Consider the following 14,054-nt stretch of genomic DNA (forward strand, 5'->3'; position numbering starts at 1 on the left):
GGGGGGGGGGGGGGGGGGGGGGGGGGGGGGGGGGGGGGGGGGGGGGGTATCTGCACCACGGAGAGGAGCAGCGGCGGGAGACCAGGCGTGGCGGGTGTCAGGAATGGACGGTGCTGGCGTTCGGTGGCTGAAGGACTGGTCACGCTGGGCCCCAGGGAGAAGGCGACATCTGAGTCGAGACTGGAAGGCCATCTGGGGAGAGAGCTTTTCCTCGTGGAGGAAGCAGCCATGGTGGGAACGTGTGTGGCGGGCCGGAGGCCCAGCGAGGAGGTCAAGGTGGCTGCAGACAGTCAGCCAGAGGGATGATGGCAGGACAGTGTGTCCCAGGGGGGAGGGAGAGGGGGAGATGCAGCCACGTAGCACAGTCAGGAGTGGAAGCTACCCCAGAACTCCAGGCGGAAGATAATGGCGGCCGCGCGAGACGCAGTGGCACCGTATGCTGACAAACCGGATGTTGAATCCCGGGAAAAGAGAGGCGGGCGCCAAGTGCGCAGGCTTTTGGGCTGGCTCGCTGGAAGGGTGATGTTGTCATTAACTGAGGGAAGATCAGCCAGAGTTTGGACGTAGGTCTGAAAGGCCTATTTGAAGTCCTACCGAAGATGTTGACGCGGCAGCTGGGTATTCCAGGCTGTAGCTCAGAGGAGAGATCCAGGCAGCGGAAGCAAAGGCGACAGTTGTCCACGTATGGGAGGCATTTAACTTGAGGTCAGCAAAGGAACGAGTGTAGACGAAATGCGGGAGGGACTCAATGACCACACCTTGGACGCTTCAATATAAGAAGTGGTGTCTGACTTTCCTGAGAGACTGCTCGGCACTTTAGAACCAGAACCCGAGGAAAGGTGTCCCCGGCAGGTGGCCCAGCCTGCTTCGTCCTGGGGACTGCCTGCCGGCTGTTCACGGTGTTTGCTCGCAGCCTTGCAGGTATCCCCAGACCCACGGCCCGTCATCGCCCGCCCTCAGGATGAGCCATTCGCAGAAGCCTTCTCCAGGCTGCGTCACCGTGAGCCCCTTCTGATTCCTCCTGCCAGGAACGTGAGACTCATCCTCGACGTGAATCCTGGAAAAGCGGACAAAGAGCCTCCGTGCTTAATAAGTGGTCTGACACCTACTACTTGATTTTTTTTCTTAACCAGCGATGCCATTCCCTTCTGCTCTGAGTGGTCATTCACATGGAAAGTTCTGGCCTCATTTCATTTTTCTTCTGCGTGGTCACTACAGCCAAGAAGCTGCCCCCCGAATGGCCACTGTGTGGTGTTCTTGGTGCATTTCTTCTCAGCGTCTCTGCCTCTCTCCCCAAAATCTCTGCATCAGGTCTTGAGGGCAGGGCTGGTGTCTTCTATTTCTCTCTAAATCTGTGTGCTCTGTGCGGCCACCAGGTGACTGACCCTCTTTAAAGCCCAGAGGACCAAGTGCTTAAAACTCTTCCTAGAAACCGGGACTCAAAACACGGACTGCACAGGGTGGAACGTGATTGTTATTTGAATGAAGGGAAACTTTGAAGATGCCCTTTCCTCCCCGTGGGCCTCTGCTGAGAAACGGGCCCTGCTGACCTTGGCCTTGCCTTTGGATTTCATCCTCCACAGCAGGCAGAGGGGGGCGGACTCTTGAGCTGGCTTCTCTGTGCCTCTCTGTTGTCCGGGTTTATATAATGCTCAGCAGTTCAGGCTGTTGGCTAGCCCCCCACCCCCACACACTCAATCACAGACCCCAAGAAGGTCCATAGCTGACAGCGCTGGGCAGTCTGGCCGTTTCCCTGGCTGTGGACCCCATCCCGGGAAGGACCCCATCTTAGCTGCAGCCCAGCCCAGTGGGATAAGCAAGGACGCTGGCGGCCGTCCCGGGGTGTGTGTGTGTGTGTGTGGCCAGGGGCAACCCGTGTCTTCCAGCCTGTTTCTTCTTGAATGTGAGACTAAGAACCACGGCCTGTGAAGTCGGTCAGCTAATGAGGGAAACAGCAGCATGATGTCCGCACACAGGAGCTGTAGTGGTTGGATAGCGGGACCGCCAAGTTCGTGTCCACCTGGACCCCCAGAATGTGACCGTATTTGGAAATTGGGTCTCTGCAGATATAATGAAGAATCAATATGAGATCCTTTTGGATTAGGGTGGGTCCTAAGTCCAATGAGAGTGTCCTTCTAAGAGACAGGAAAGGACACACGGACACAGGAGGAGGCTGTGTGAAGACGAAGCCAAGCCATGCCAGGAGCCTCCAGATGCTGGAAGAGGCGAGGAAGGACTGTGTCAGAGACCCCAGGCCCTCCTGAGCCAGGACTGGGTTCAGGGCTGGCTTCACCAAGCCTGGACCCACAGTGTCCCCAGGAATAGGAGAAGCGCCTGTAGACTAGGAGACGTGGGGCTGCGAAGGTCAAAACACACCCCCACGACCAGGGGTCTTTGGCTCCTTGTACCAAGCGAAGTGCACTGGGACCTCTGTCAACTTGTCCTCTGTCCTACCTGCACCCCAGGGCAGCCGGGGGATCAGGGTTGGCTGGGACCCGCCACCCACCCACCCCTACCGGTCGGCCCTCATCTGCCACAGGCCTTCCCTGGCCCTGCTCAGCCACGCTTCCCGGGGCCACAGCTTTGCGCCGGGGAGCCCCAGCCCCCACTCGCCCTCTGACTGGACACAGATGCTGCCTGGACTGAGTAGCCCCCCTTCTTGCCTGAGGGCTGAGATGCCTCCTGTCTGTCCCTCCTTTGTGCCCCGTCTTCCCTCCTCAATGTCTGAAGAGCCCCCACTCTACAAAAGTACCCCTTGACCCAAGGGCCCAAGGAAGAGAGGCAGTGAACGAGCCAACCCCTGAATCTTGCAGCGTTGCCTTGAGCACGGGCAGGGTCTTGACAAACCCTATGTAGATCCAGGACAGGGTGCCATCAGTCAGCCACTCAGCAACTCCTCACTGAGAACCTGTGACGAGACGTCCCAGGAAGAAAGCAAGCAGTGAAGAGTCCCCTGCTCATGGAACATTCGTTCTGGTGCAAGGATGCTGAGAAAGGTCCTGGTGGGGGGAGCAGGGAAAGCAAGGCTCCCAGCGAGGGGTCAGAGGGGCAGGAGCCCCTCCAGGTGAGGGGAGCTGCAGAAGGCTCTGGGCAGAGGGGACTGCTCAGGGGGGAGACCAGGGAGGTGTGGACAGAAGTGAACATCTCTGCAGAGGTGAGAGCTGCTCAGAAGCATGTCCTTTCAGGGCAGCGCTAAGTTTCTGATGGATGGCCTGCAGAGATGAGGTAGGAGGGAGAGGCAGCGGATCTAGGGTCAGGGCTGTCGGGAGACGTGGGGTGATGTGGGCCACATGCCGTGGTGGGTCGGGAGTCACCCAGCGTCTGGCCCTCTCTCGCCAGCTCTCTCTGTGCCCTCCGGGACCGGCCCTGAGGGGGGTGCTCAGGAAATAGAGCCCGGTCACGGGCTCAGCCCAGCAGCTGACCTACTTGGACAGGAGGGCACATCTCAGCTCCTGTCTGGCAAGACAAGGCAGCCCCAGCCCTCCTACTCTGGGTACCACGGGGGCAGCCAGACCACCAGGTAGGCCACGCCAGGGCCCTGCATTTTCTCCTGCAGCCAATGCCAAGCCAACGAATGGCAGGCAGGAAATCATTGCGCCAAATTTGCCTTTTTAGAGGATTGTCTGAAGGTCATGTGGAGGATGGATGGATGTGGCCCAGCCCGAGGAGGGCGGAGGCAGGAGTTTGCGGAGGACTGAGTGGGACGGAGCCTCCATGGGGGTGCAGAGGTGGGAGGCAGGTGAGAGCTGGCCTCTGAGTGAGCTGGGACTGGAGCCCGTGGGCACTGGAGATGCTGCCAGGCGTGGGGCTCACACACAAGCCGTGTGCACTCGGATATCGGGGCTGCATGCCCCCTTACTGTGGGCCCCCAGTAAATACTTGCTCCAGTCCCTTGTGGCTCCCCCCAGCCTCACCTGCACTCCTGCCCTGCGTTTCCTGCCCCCACCTGTCCCATCTGGGTCTGGGGCCCTCCATCAGCCAGGCTCCCTCTCAGACTTTTTCTCCATGTGAAAACAGGTGTCCCTGATGGGCCACCCAAGCACTGTGACTCGCTAACTCTACCAAATGTGTAATTATTGCAACACAAGCATCAAATTACAAAGGACAAGTAGCTGCAAAGTAATTATATGATTCTTTGTTACTTGGAGGGTTGGGGTTCCCCCCTTTTTAAAGCTGATTCCTTTAAAAGCTCCAGTTTGGTTGGTGGGGGGAAGCAGGTGGCAGATGGGCAGGGCCAGAGGCTGCTGAGGGGGTTCAGTGTCCTCAAGGCTGCAAGTTGGGGGGAGTGGCCAGGGTTGAGATGATGGGGATCTGTGCCCCTCTTTCTTCTCCCAGCCCCCTCCAGGAGAAGGAGGGGGGACCCAGGCCCAGATTGGTGCCTGGGGTGCAGAAGGGTCTGGGAGATGGGGGAGGAGGTGGGGTGGGGGAGCTTATTCCTGGGGTCTCTGGAACCACCATGAAGGGGGTGCAGTGCAATGACACAGTATCCTCAGATGAACCCCCAGCCCTTCGGTCTCACCCCATCACATGCTTCCAGGGGCCCTTCAGCCTCTGCAAAAGCCCCACAGGCAGACGTGAGAAGAGAACCTCAGTCACCCAGCCTCAGCCACAGATGGAAGGATGCACGGTCCCAGCTCTGACCACCTCCCCCTGCGGACCGGACGGCAGAGCAGGATTCCCCTGCAGCCTTCTGCGGTGCCCTTCCAGTCCCAGCTCTCCCCATCCGCAGGTGCTCATCGCTGTTTGTGGCACTGTTGGCCTCCCGTGCTTGCTGACCTGCTGCTGACAGCCCCCCTGTGGCCCCTGTCCGGCTCAGAGATGCACCCCCTCCCGCTCACGCATGCGCAGACACCAGGCTGCCTTTGGCATCAGCCCAGCTCAGGGTTGTGCGCGTGGTAGGTGGGGAGTGGTTGGGGATTCAGACAGAAGTGTGACGTGGCGGTAAGAGGCAAGAAATCCAGCGGGAGAGGACCGCAGGGACCACGACGAGTGAGACCTGTGCTTCTCCCACAGGCTCTCATGCCATCCTTGATGCGAAATTGTCTGCCCCACACCTCTCATCCACTTGATCTGCACTGTTATTAATTTGCACTCACTTGACATAAAGCCTCTGAAGGATTCGGTCAGCTCCCTGCACCAGTGTGCCCGTGGATTCTTCCTCCGGGACCAGACCCTCTGGTGCTCTCACCACCCTGGGCCCCCACGTGCCCAGCCGGGGACCAGTTCACAGGGAACCATGCTTGTGGACGTCCTCAGGCATGCAGGGCAGCCCCTGTTGAACACTCGCTCTCCAGCACACCCATTACGGTTTAGATTACAGAGCAATTATCCTTCTGAGCAGCTGTGTAATTTACAGGTCACATCCATTCAGCTTGCTAATGGTGTTCAGCAGACCCGCACTTGGGAGAGCCCAGGAAGTCGGAAACAGGCCGGTGCCCTCGCACCAGGACGCTCCTTGGTGCTGCGGAGAAGTGATGGGCATCTCTCCATCCAGACTCCTAGGTTGGTGGAGAGGAGGTAGGGCTGGGGTCCAAGTGGGGTTTTCCCCCAACCTCATGGGGCGCACGGCCTGGGCCAGATGCGCTCAGGCTGTGGAGGGTCCCTCACCTGAAGTGCGCAAGGCATTTTGGCACATTTCGGTGTCATGAAATCAGCTCTTTGACCCACATGCTTATTTGATTGGGGTGTCAGGGCAGAAACCCAGAGGTCGTGCTGTCAACATGGCAGTCCCGGGGGGCTCCCTGTCACATAGCCGTCTGTTTCTCTCTCTGTGGTATGGGGTTGATTGGGGTATTTGGAATTCGAGAGTCCTAGACCTCGAGAGGATGGCCTCCCAAAAGCATTTAACTCTGCTCAGGTTAGTGAGACTTAGAACTTAATTACCCAGGGGCGCCTGGGTGGCTCAGTCGGTTAAGCGTCTCATCTGCCTTCAGTTCAGGTCATGATCCCAGGGTCCTGGGATCAAGTCCCACATCGGGCTTCCCACTCAGGGTGTGGGGGGGTGTCTGCTTCTCCCTCCCTCTCTGCCCCGCCCCCTCCATTCAGGCTGTGTCTTTCGTGTTCTCTCTCTCTCAAATAAATAAATAAAATCATAAAAAAAGAACTTAATTACCCAAAGGGAAGATGCAAACTAACATTGTACCTTTCAACTACTTTTCCCCAGAAGCACAGAGTGAAGAGCGAAACCCCGTTTCACCCCCAGCCTGACCCTCCTCTCCCACAACCTCAGGAATAATCATTGTTGACGGTTGGTATATGCACTTGCTTTATTTATACATTCACAGATAGATAATAGATAGAAATATACATGCCCACATAAAACTTTGAAAATCACATAAATGGGTCCGTAGTACATATTGTTCTGTTGATTTAGTTTACTTGACAATAGACTGTAAGATCTTCCCATGTCCCTATGTTCGTGTGTGTTTATACCATCCTTGTTAACACTGTATAGTATTTCATGCTGTGGACGGCTCACAATTTATGTCACCACTCCCATATCTACTGTTCCCATTTTATATTGCAGGTAATCATGAAGTGCCTGGGAATGCATTTTCCTGCAAGGAATAGATTAAATATAAATATAAACATGTTTATAACAGCTTAAACAAGATTCTTCTGTCCTAGAGCGTGGAGCCCAATGCGGGACTTGAACTCACAACCGTGAGATCAAAACCTGAGCCAAGATCGAGTCAGACACTTAATGACTAAGCCACCCAGGTGCCCTCCTTCCTTCCTTTTCTTCAATGTAATGAGAAGTCCGGAGGCAGGCAGTTCAGGAGTGCTTGAGGATGTCCCTCTGTCTTCCTGTCCTGCCACCCTCTTGTATGGCTCCTCCTGGTGGAAAGGTGGCTGCTGCAGCTCCAAGGTCACTCCTGTATTTCAGCTAGAATGGAAGAAAGTGAAGGTGCAACCTCAAAGCTTTCTGCTTTTGAGAATTTGCCTGTATGTGTGTGCATGCACGTGTGTGCATGCGCTGAGGGGGTGTATGAAAGGGAAACCCTCTCCAGGACACACATCCATGTAAATGGCCCGACACCGTCACATGGCCAACCGTAGCCTTAAAGGAGATGGGGAATGGATTTATTTCATAGGCCCCTTTGTAAAGGGCAGCAAGGAAGAAGGCGGTTGGAACGAGTGTGGAGCCATCTCAGGGTTTATCTGCCCCAGGCTATGTGTGAACAGAGCTATAGGAGGGATTCCCAGAACTGGATTCTTTCCCACTTTACGCTGTTTGACCTGGTGTGCATGGTCTAAGATCTGGAGCCTCGTCTCATGCTCTCCTCCATGTCCTTCTGGCTCAGTATACCTAGTTTCACGTGCAATATCATGTGCTCTATCTATTGCACCCTTGCTTGGAGCCCACTCTTCTGGAAGGTTCCATGTCACTTTTATCCAGACCCTGTCCTCCTCTGTGGCTCAGTTACCGCTCGCATCTTCCCATCACATCTGAGGGGCACAGGAACCAAGGTGGCCCCCCCCGGGTGATCAGCGACCTGTCCCATGTGGATCGCTGCTGAGGGCCTGCCTGGAAGCTGCAGTGGGGTGCAGACGAAAGGGAGAAGAGCTCCTGCTCGGGCCCTGTGATTCCCACACCAACGGAGTGACACGTGGGAGTTTGTGAGCAGCTGACCTGGTGGCCGCCGGAGGCAAGTGGGAGAGGTGGACCACGGCCAGCCCCTGGCGGCCAAGGACGGCGCTCATGAGCACGTGGGAGAGGTTCTCAGGCTGGGGTTGCCAAGGCCCAGGGATGGCAGGGGGTGGAGCCAGAGAAATCCTGTTTTATCACTGGTACATGGATTCTTATTTTCAAAAGGGAAGACTGGGATTACACATGCAGACATTGTCTCCGGGTCTAGATGGTGAGCCCCTGAGGTCAGGCGCCCATGGTCCTACTAGCCTCCCCCTCATGGAGTGAGTGGCCTTTGTCGTCAATTCAGCTACATTTTGCAGCGAGGTAATTTAGGAGAAGACGCCAGGAAGCAGCATTGCCCCCAACTAGCCAGTCTAGAGGTGCTGGGTTTGGATCCTCTGGAAGCATCTTTTGAAGAGATGTGCTTCCAAGTTTTTCTAGGCTAAAATGACAACACTCCTGCTCTCTGGAGTGGAATTTTAGAGAGCTTTTTGCATTATATCAGATTCCGAATTATTTTCTAGGGAGAGCTGGACTTTCTTTCCTTTTTTTCTCTTCCTGTTAATTTTTCCTCCCTCCTGCTTTGCCTGGACCATCGTCCTTCCCCAGATATTTACTGGGCACACAGTCATCGAGAGGGAAGGTGTCAGCCTGGAATCAAATCCTGTCTCTCGGTTGTCTCAGCTATGAAATGGGGGGTAACAGTGGGCTGTTGACAGGATTAAATGGCTTGCTATATATAAAATGCTTGGCACATAGCAAGTGGTAAATAACAATGACGTTAGCTATGATTATTTAGTGCGGCAGGTGTGGCTGCATGGTTAGTGGACATAATTGGCATGATCCCCGCCTTCACGGAGCCCACAGTTAGAGCTGAATATGTGCCTTCCGTTCCCCAGCTCAGCGGATTGTGGTAACTCAACGTCCCTACCGCGCTGGCTCGGTCAAACGGCTGAATCCTAGGCAATGCGATTGTAAATTGACCACCACTTAATACCTTCCACGTGTGGCTGACAGACTTGTTACATTTTTTAAATCAATATTTTATCTGAGTAAAGCATGCACGTTGTCAAACAAGTTAAATAACTACAAATTTAAATCAGAAAAAAAGGACTCCTCCGGCTCTTATTACCATCTTCTTTCTTCAAGAATACTTTTCATTATCTTTATTACTTCTTGTAATATTTAATGCCACGTTCCTAAATAATATAAGTATTCTGTATTGTGATTCATCAGTTTTGTGGAAGAGGAGGACTTTTACTTCCTTACACCTGTCTCTTTTCCTATCCTCCCACTCTGGTTAAATCACATTTTTTATTAGCTCTTTCTTCCATATTTTCTGTGGTGACTCTGTGAATATTGTTCATTGCTCAGTCAGGCAATGCACCGTGACCATATTTTATTTCTCGTTCAACTTTTATTTTTCTTGGAGTTAATAACTGCATTATTCTGTCATCTGTTTAGGTTTTTCCTTATCCAGTTGCAGATTTTATTTATGGGCAGTTTTTTCCCGTAAGTTTTATTCTATTCCTTGAAATTTCTGTTTTCCCCAAGTTCCATTGTTTGTGTTGCTACCTCTCCTGCACAATGAACTCATTCCTCCAATCCCTTTGCGGTCCATTCATATTTAAGATGATGTACAAGCAATTGATGGGAGCCCTGCATGCCCCCGTGGGGCTGCCTGCCTTGGGAGCTGTGTTGGGGGTGGAATGAGTGGCCAGTGGCTTTTCTTCTTGGAGTCCCCTCATGTGTCATTAGCTGTGGGTCTTTCTTTTTTCAAGGGGTGGATCAGTTTCTTAAGAGAAGGATCCTCTATTCCCTACCTTGGAATTTCCCCCTATTTGCTGCAGTTCTGGAGCCAGGAAGGAGCAGAGGATGGGTTGTCTCCCCTGTCAGTGAGCAAGCCTTCATTCAACTCCCTTATGTCGGGTCCTGGGCCCTCCACCACCTCCTCCTCAATGCCTGGCAACCATGAGTCCCCTCTCTTCCTGGGTGGTGGGGTGCATTGATTGCCAGAATGGGTGGACTTAGGGCCTGGGAGTCTAAGTTCTCTTCCTACAGACCTTCGAACACACTTTTCACTTTTACTCCTTCACTTTCCTGCTTTTCACTGCGCCTGTGCCTCTGGTCCTGGGGGTGCCCTTCTGGGCGTCAGGGTAAATCTGCTTTCTTCTTAATCCAACTCTTTACTGTGATCCCTTAGGTGTGACCTTCCTGCTCCCAGCTTGGTCATTTCTATCTGCTTTTTTGCCTTCCCTCTGTGTCATTCTGTTACAAAAATCCTTCCATTTCGTTGAAGATGAAGTCCATATTTCTGTTTCATTTTGTTTCTTTACTATTTGGGATGAACGTAAAAAGAAAAGTTGTCAGAAATGTCTTCATGTGGTATCTTGAAGCCAGTCGGAAACAATATTCAATAAAGATCACTGAAAGATCCATAGTCCTTCCATACACCTCAATGATCTGAAATAGTTCTAGGAGTTTAGCCAGAGCCACTGAGAACTGCACACCTGGTGCCTAGTGCATTGTGGTTCCTGAGGAGCCCAGTTTCATACTGGTGTGAAGCCACCAGCCTAAAAGAAGTCCCAAGGAACTCATTATTCTAGAAGGAAGCTTTTGAGGACATTGATCAGTACGTTAAACGTTCTTCTCTTGCAAGGATCCTCGGGAGAATTTCTTCGTCTTATCCTTGAATAGTGTCTAATTGTTTTTCTACTGAGTGGCTGGTTTGCTTTTATTTTTTGATCTGGGTAAGCGTCCCTTTTCCCATTGGCTCCTCCATAGCTCAGAGCATGTAGAACTGAATTTGGGGTTCTAGTCTCATTTCTGTTCACATTTTATCTCTACTCGTTCATCTTTGCCCTTGTTTCCTCTTTCTCATCCACTCCTGGTTCTTGTTCTCTTGTTCTATCATGTATGACGGTCATCATAAACTAGAATGTTCTGAAGAACAAAAGATCACTCCAGCTTCTGTGACCCACGCCTGGGACCCTGATCTCTGAACTCCTAGTTTTGGAGTCAACCACTTTGAGACAGAGTCCAGATGTTTCAAAGCTCTGTGATCTATGGATTTACCATATTCTAAGTGTTGGTTTCCACTTCTGTCCCCCTCCCCAGGACATCGACTGTTTCTAGGCCCAATCTGGGCATAAATATGGGATATATACCATAGTGGGTCCTGAAGAAATGTGGAGACATGGGAAGTTGGGGTCCCTATAAGACAAGCACACTAGCATCTATCCAACCAGCAGACGTTCCCTGGACGCTACGTGTGCACTTAAGGCTAAAATACACGGCGATACCAAGTGCTATTTTTGTTATGAAAGAAATAGCTTGGAATTCCATTTTCAGGTCAGATCTCTTTTTCCCAAAGTGAGGCCCTACTCAGGCAGCCAACAAAGAGGAAGGGCCGCGGGCCTATCTGTCTTGGGCCATGGTGGAGCAGTCCATTCTGTGAGGCCCGAGAAGACGGTAGTTTGCCTAACATTCCTGGTGTCCACTTGCTATTTTTCCCTCTAAGGGATGTTTCTAGTGCTTCCTGTTGTCTGACGCTGATAGTGAGGTGAGGATGGGCTTAGTTTCCGATTTGTTATTCAGTTACAATTTTGAGATATCTTTGATTTCTTTCTTATCCACCTGGTCCTCCCTTCCTCACTGAGGGATTTGGGACTTGACGGGGACTTCACCCAGCTCCTTCCCAAACCAGTGGTCCTACTACGCAGTAAGTATTCTATTAGTTCCCTACTGGTGCTGTAAGAAATTACCACAAGTCTAGTGACTTAAACAACATGAATTTATTATCATTAAGTTTTGAAGTAAAAAGTCCAAAATTGAGATCACTGGGCTAACACCAAAGTGTTGACAGAGTTGTATTCCTTTGTGAAGGCTGTAGGGGAGGCTCTTTTTCTTGCCTTTCCTAATTTCTAGAAGGTACACATTCTCTGGCTTGTGGCCTCCTTCCATCCTCCGAACCAGCAATGGCAGTATTTCTCACACTGCACAGCTCTGACACTGACTTTTCTATCTTCCCCTTCCACATTTCAGGACCCTTGTAATGACATTGGGCCTGCCCAGATCATCCAGGGTCATCCCCTGATTTAAGATCCATTGATAATCAACCTTAATTCCATCTGCAACCTTAATTCCCCTTTGCTATGTAATATAACATATTTGCAGGTTCCAGGAATTAGGGCATGGCATCTTTAGGGGCCATCACCACAAGGATCAAGTATTTAGTGAACATTAAAGCGCCAGGCATCGAGCTGACAATGTATAACCTGGAAGGCAGCTCGATGTCCGTGTGTCCCGATTGATCTAATCACCCCCCACTCACCCCTGTTCCCAAACTTATTCCTCTTTGTGGATTATTTTTCTAAGTTGTACAAAACAATGGTACGAGGTCACACCCAGAATACTGACACTGATAAAGTCGAGATGCAGAACAGTGCCAGCACCACAGGAATCCCTGCATCGTCCTTTTAATTTATTTACTTGAAAAAACTGTGGTAAGATACACACAGCATACCATCTATATACTCATAATCCATCTTTTCTCTTGTTGATGGAAAATTTGATGGCTTCTAATTTTTTTCTGCTGTAAACAATGTGGGAATGAATAGTCTCAGACATATTTCCTTGGAGACATGAGCCAGAGTTCTATACTCAAGAAGGGAATGCCTGGGTCACAGATCCTGAGAATGTTGAACTTTGCTAGATCTTGTCAAGTTTCTACCCAAGGAAGATTCTACCGTTTTTTTCTCCCACCAGCAGTCTGAGAGTTCCTTTTTTTCCGCACTGAAGAATCCGACTTTTGTTCTGAAAGGATCACTCTGGCCATAAAGTACAAAGTGAGCTGGGTGGGTGTTGGGGGGGTTGGTGGGTGCAACAGGGGCCCAGACACACGGGAGCCGAGAGATAGATCAGCCGAGTTTAAGTTTCCTGAGCTAAAAAACTTGGTGTGACAGCTTTCTGCAGGAGATGCTGTCCTCATTCTCCCTTGTATCGTTGGGCTGGCAAGAGCGGGATGGTGGGCCGCTCAAGTGTTAGCAATCAAATGGCAGATTGTGTGGGCAACCAAACTTCTATTCTTTGTAGAAAATTAGTATTTATTTTTTATTGAACAAAACTCAAGGCCGAGAGGGTGCTCCGTTGTGCCCTTCTGTGGCGGGCGTGTTTTCTCGGCTTCGGCTGGGCCCGGGCTGTTTGTTATGCATGTGTTGTATTGCAAACGTGGAGCAAATGAAGCCGAGATATGAAATTAATACCGTGATCTGTTTTTCTGTTTTGTTGCCATAACAATCGGTGCTCTTGAAGCAAAGCGAAAATTAGAATTGTATTAAAGGTGTTTACACCATGTATGCTCCATCCTGCGTTATTATTTATTGCTATAATAAGTGTATTTAACATCTGGTTGAGGAGGGTTAACTGCTACTGGTTTTTGCCTGATGGTTTTTCTGCTCGCCTTTCCAACCTGGTTTTGCTTTTGACCTTGACTTTTCCTGTAGTTCTGAACAGGAAGGAAGAGGGAGTTCGGGTCCGATGCCTAATGACATCATGACTCCTTATGTTTACTCCTTCCCTTTTCTCCCCAGTCCTGAGAGCAAAAGTCAGGACTCTTGGTTAGAAAGAAAGCAGGACCCGGAGTCAATTTTCCTCCTTTCTTTGCCCCATTTCTGTCCTCTACGCCTGAATAGGAGGCCCATCTCTCCAGGAGCTACAGATGAAGAGAAACGGAGAAATTGAGGAAAGGAGACCTGGAGGAATTTATGCCTCGCAGAAGTGGTGTGGAAATCAATATGACAAGCGGAGAATCAGGGGTGCTGGTCCCCTAAGGTCATCCACCATTTTACTCTATTCCCAAGGTTAAATACTCAACTGCTGAGAGCCTTCTCTGACTGAGGTCCTTACTGCTCTAGCCGTCACAGGCTACAATCTGCTGGGTCCCAGGGTGGCCGACATGGCGAAGCCGGCCTGGTGGGAAACCCCTCTCCCCCCAAACTAAATAAACTTACCCACTTGAAGGCCCACTTGGGGGACTGTCTGGTGTTGTAAGCTCTTTGAAGGCAGGTGCCGACTCCTTTTATCAGCCTACAATGCCTAGAAACACATAGGGCATACCTGAGAAACTCTGGAACTTCACCCGTTGCTTGCTTGGGTCATTGTCACATATCTAAAGAACATGCTGGCACTGCGGGAAGATCATTTAAACACGTGCAGTCCTTGGTGAGTGGGGCCCATTTTAGAGTGTCTGTGGCTCTAGAGACGGTAGAATGCAAGGGGATATTTCTGACCCTTCTTAGAAGAGTCAGTCCTTCAGAGAATCTTTGTTTTCTTCTTCGTTGGGGTAGAATATGGTCAGAGGGGGCCACGTGGGAACCCCCACCTAGGCACTGTGAGGGAAGACCAGTGCCATAGAGGCCCT

At 51.4% G+C, this 14,054-nt stretch overlaps 1 protein-coding gene across 6 annotated transcripts in view; it reads left to right on the top strand.

Annotated features, from left to right (window-relative positions):
- Nucleotides 1-13,659, top strand: part of LOC103676264 — a 67,230-nt gene extending 53,571 nt beyond the window's left edge. For 5 of the 6 annotated variants that reach the window (XR_572055.2, XR_572056.2, XR_005838944.1 and 2 more), the window contains 2 exons: nt 6,164-6,247; nt 13,327-13,659. Coding sequence is in view for 1 of the 6 variants with exons in the window: in XM_040645425.1 (XP_040501359.1) it covers nt 5,357-5,502; nt 6,164-6,207 (190 nt within the window). In the remaining 5 variants the exon portion in view is untranslated. Of the gene's footprint in view, nt 1-5,356; nt 5,503-6,163; nt 6,248-13,326 lie in introns of all 6 variants that reach the window. The other variant, XM_040645425.1, reaches the window with a different exon arrangement.
- Nucleotides 13,660-14,054: the final 395 nt, after the last annotated feature.

This window comes from Ursus maritimus, unplaced genomic scaffold, assembly GCF_017311325.1.
Source record: "Ursus maritimus isolate PB19 unplaced genomic scaffold, ASM1731132v1 scaffold_31, whole genome shotgun sequence".
Taxonomy (NCBI): Eukaryota; Metazoa; Chordata; class Mammalia; order Carnivora; family Ursidae; genus Ursus; species Ursus maritimus.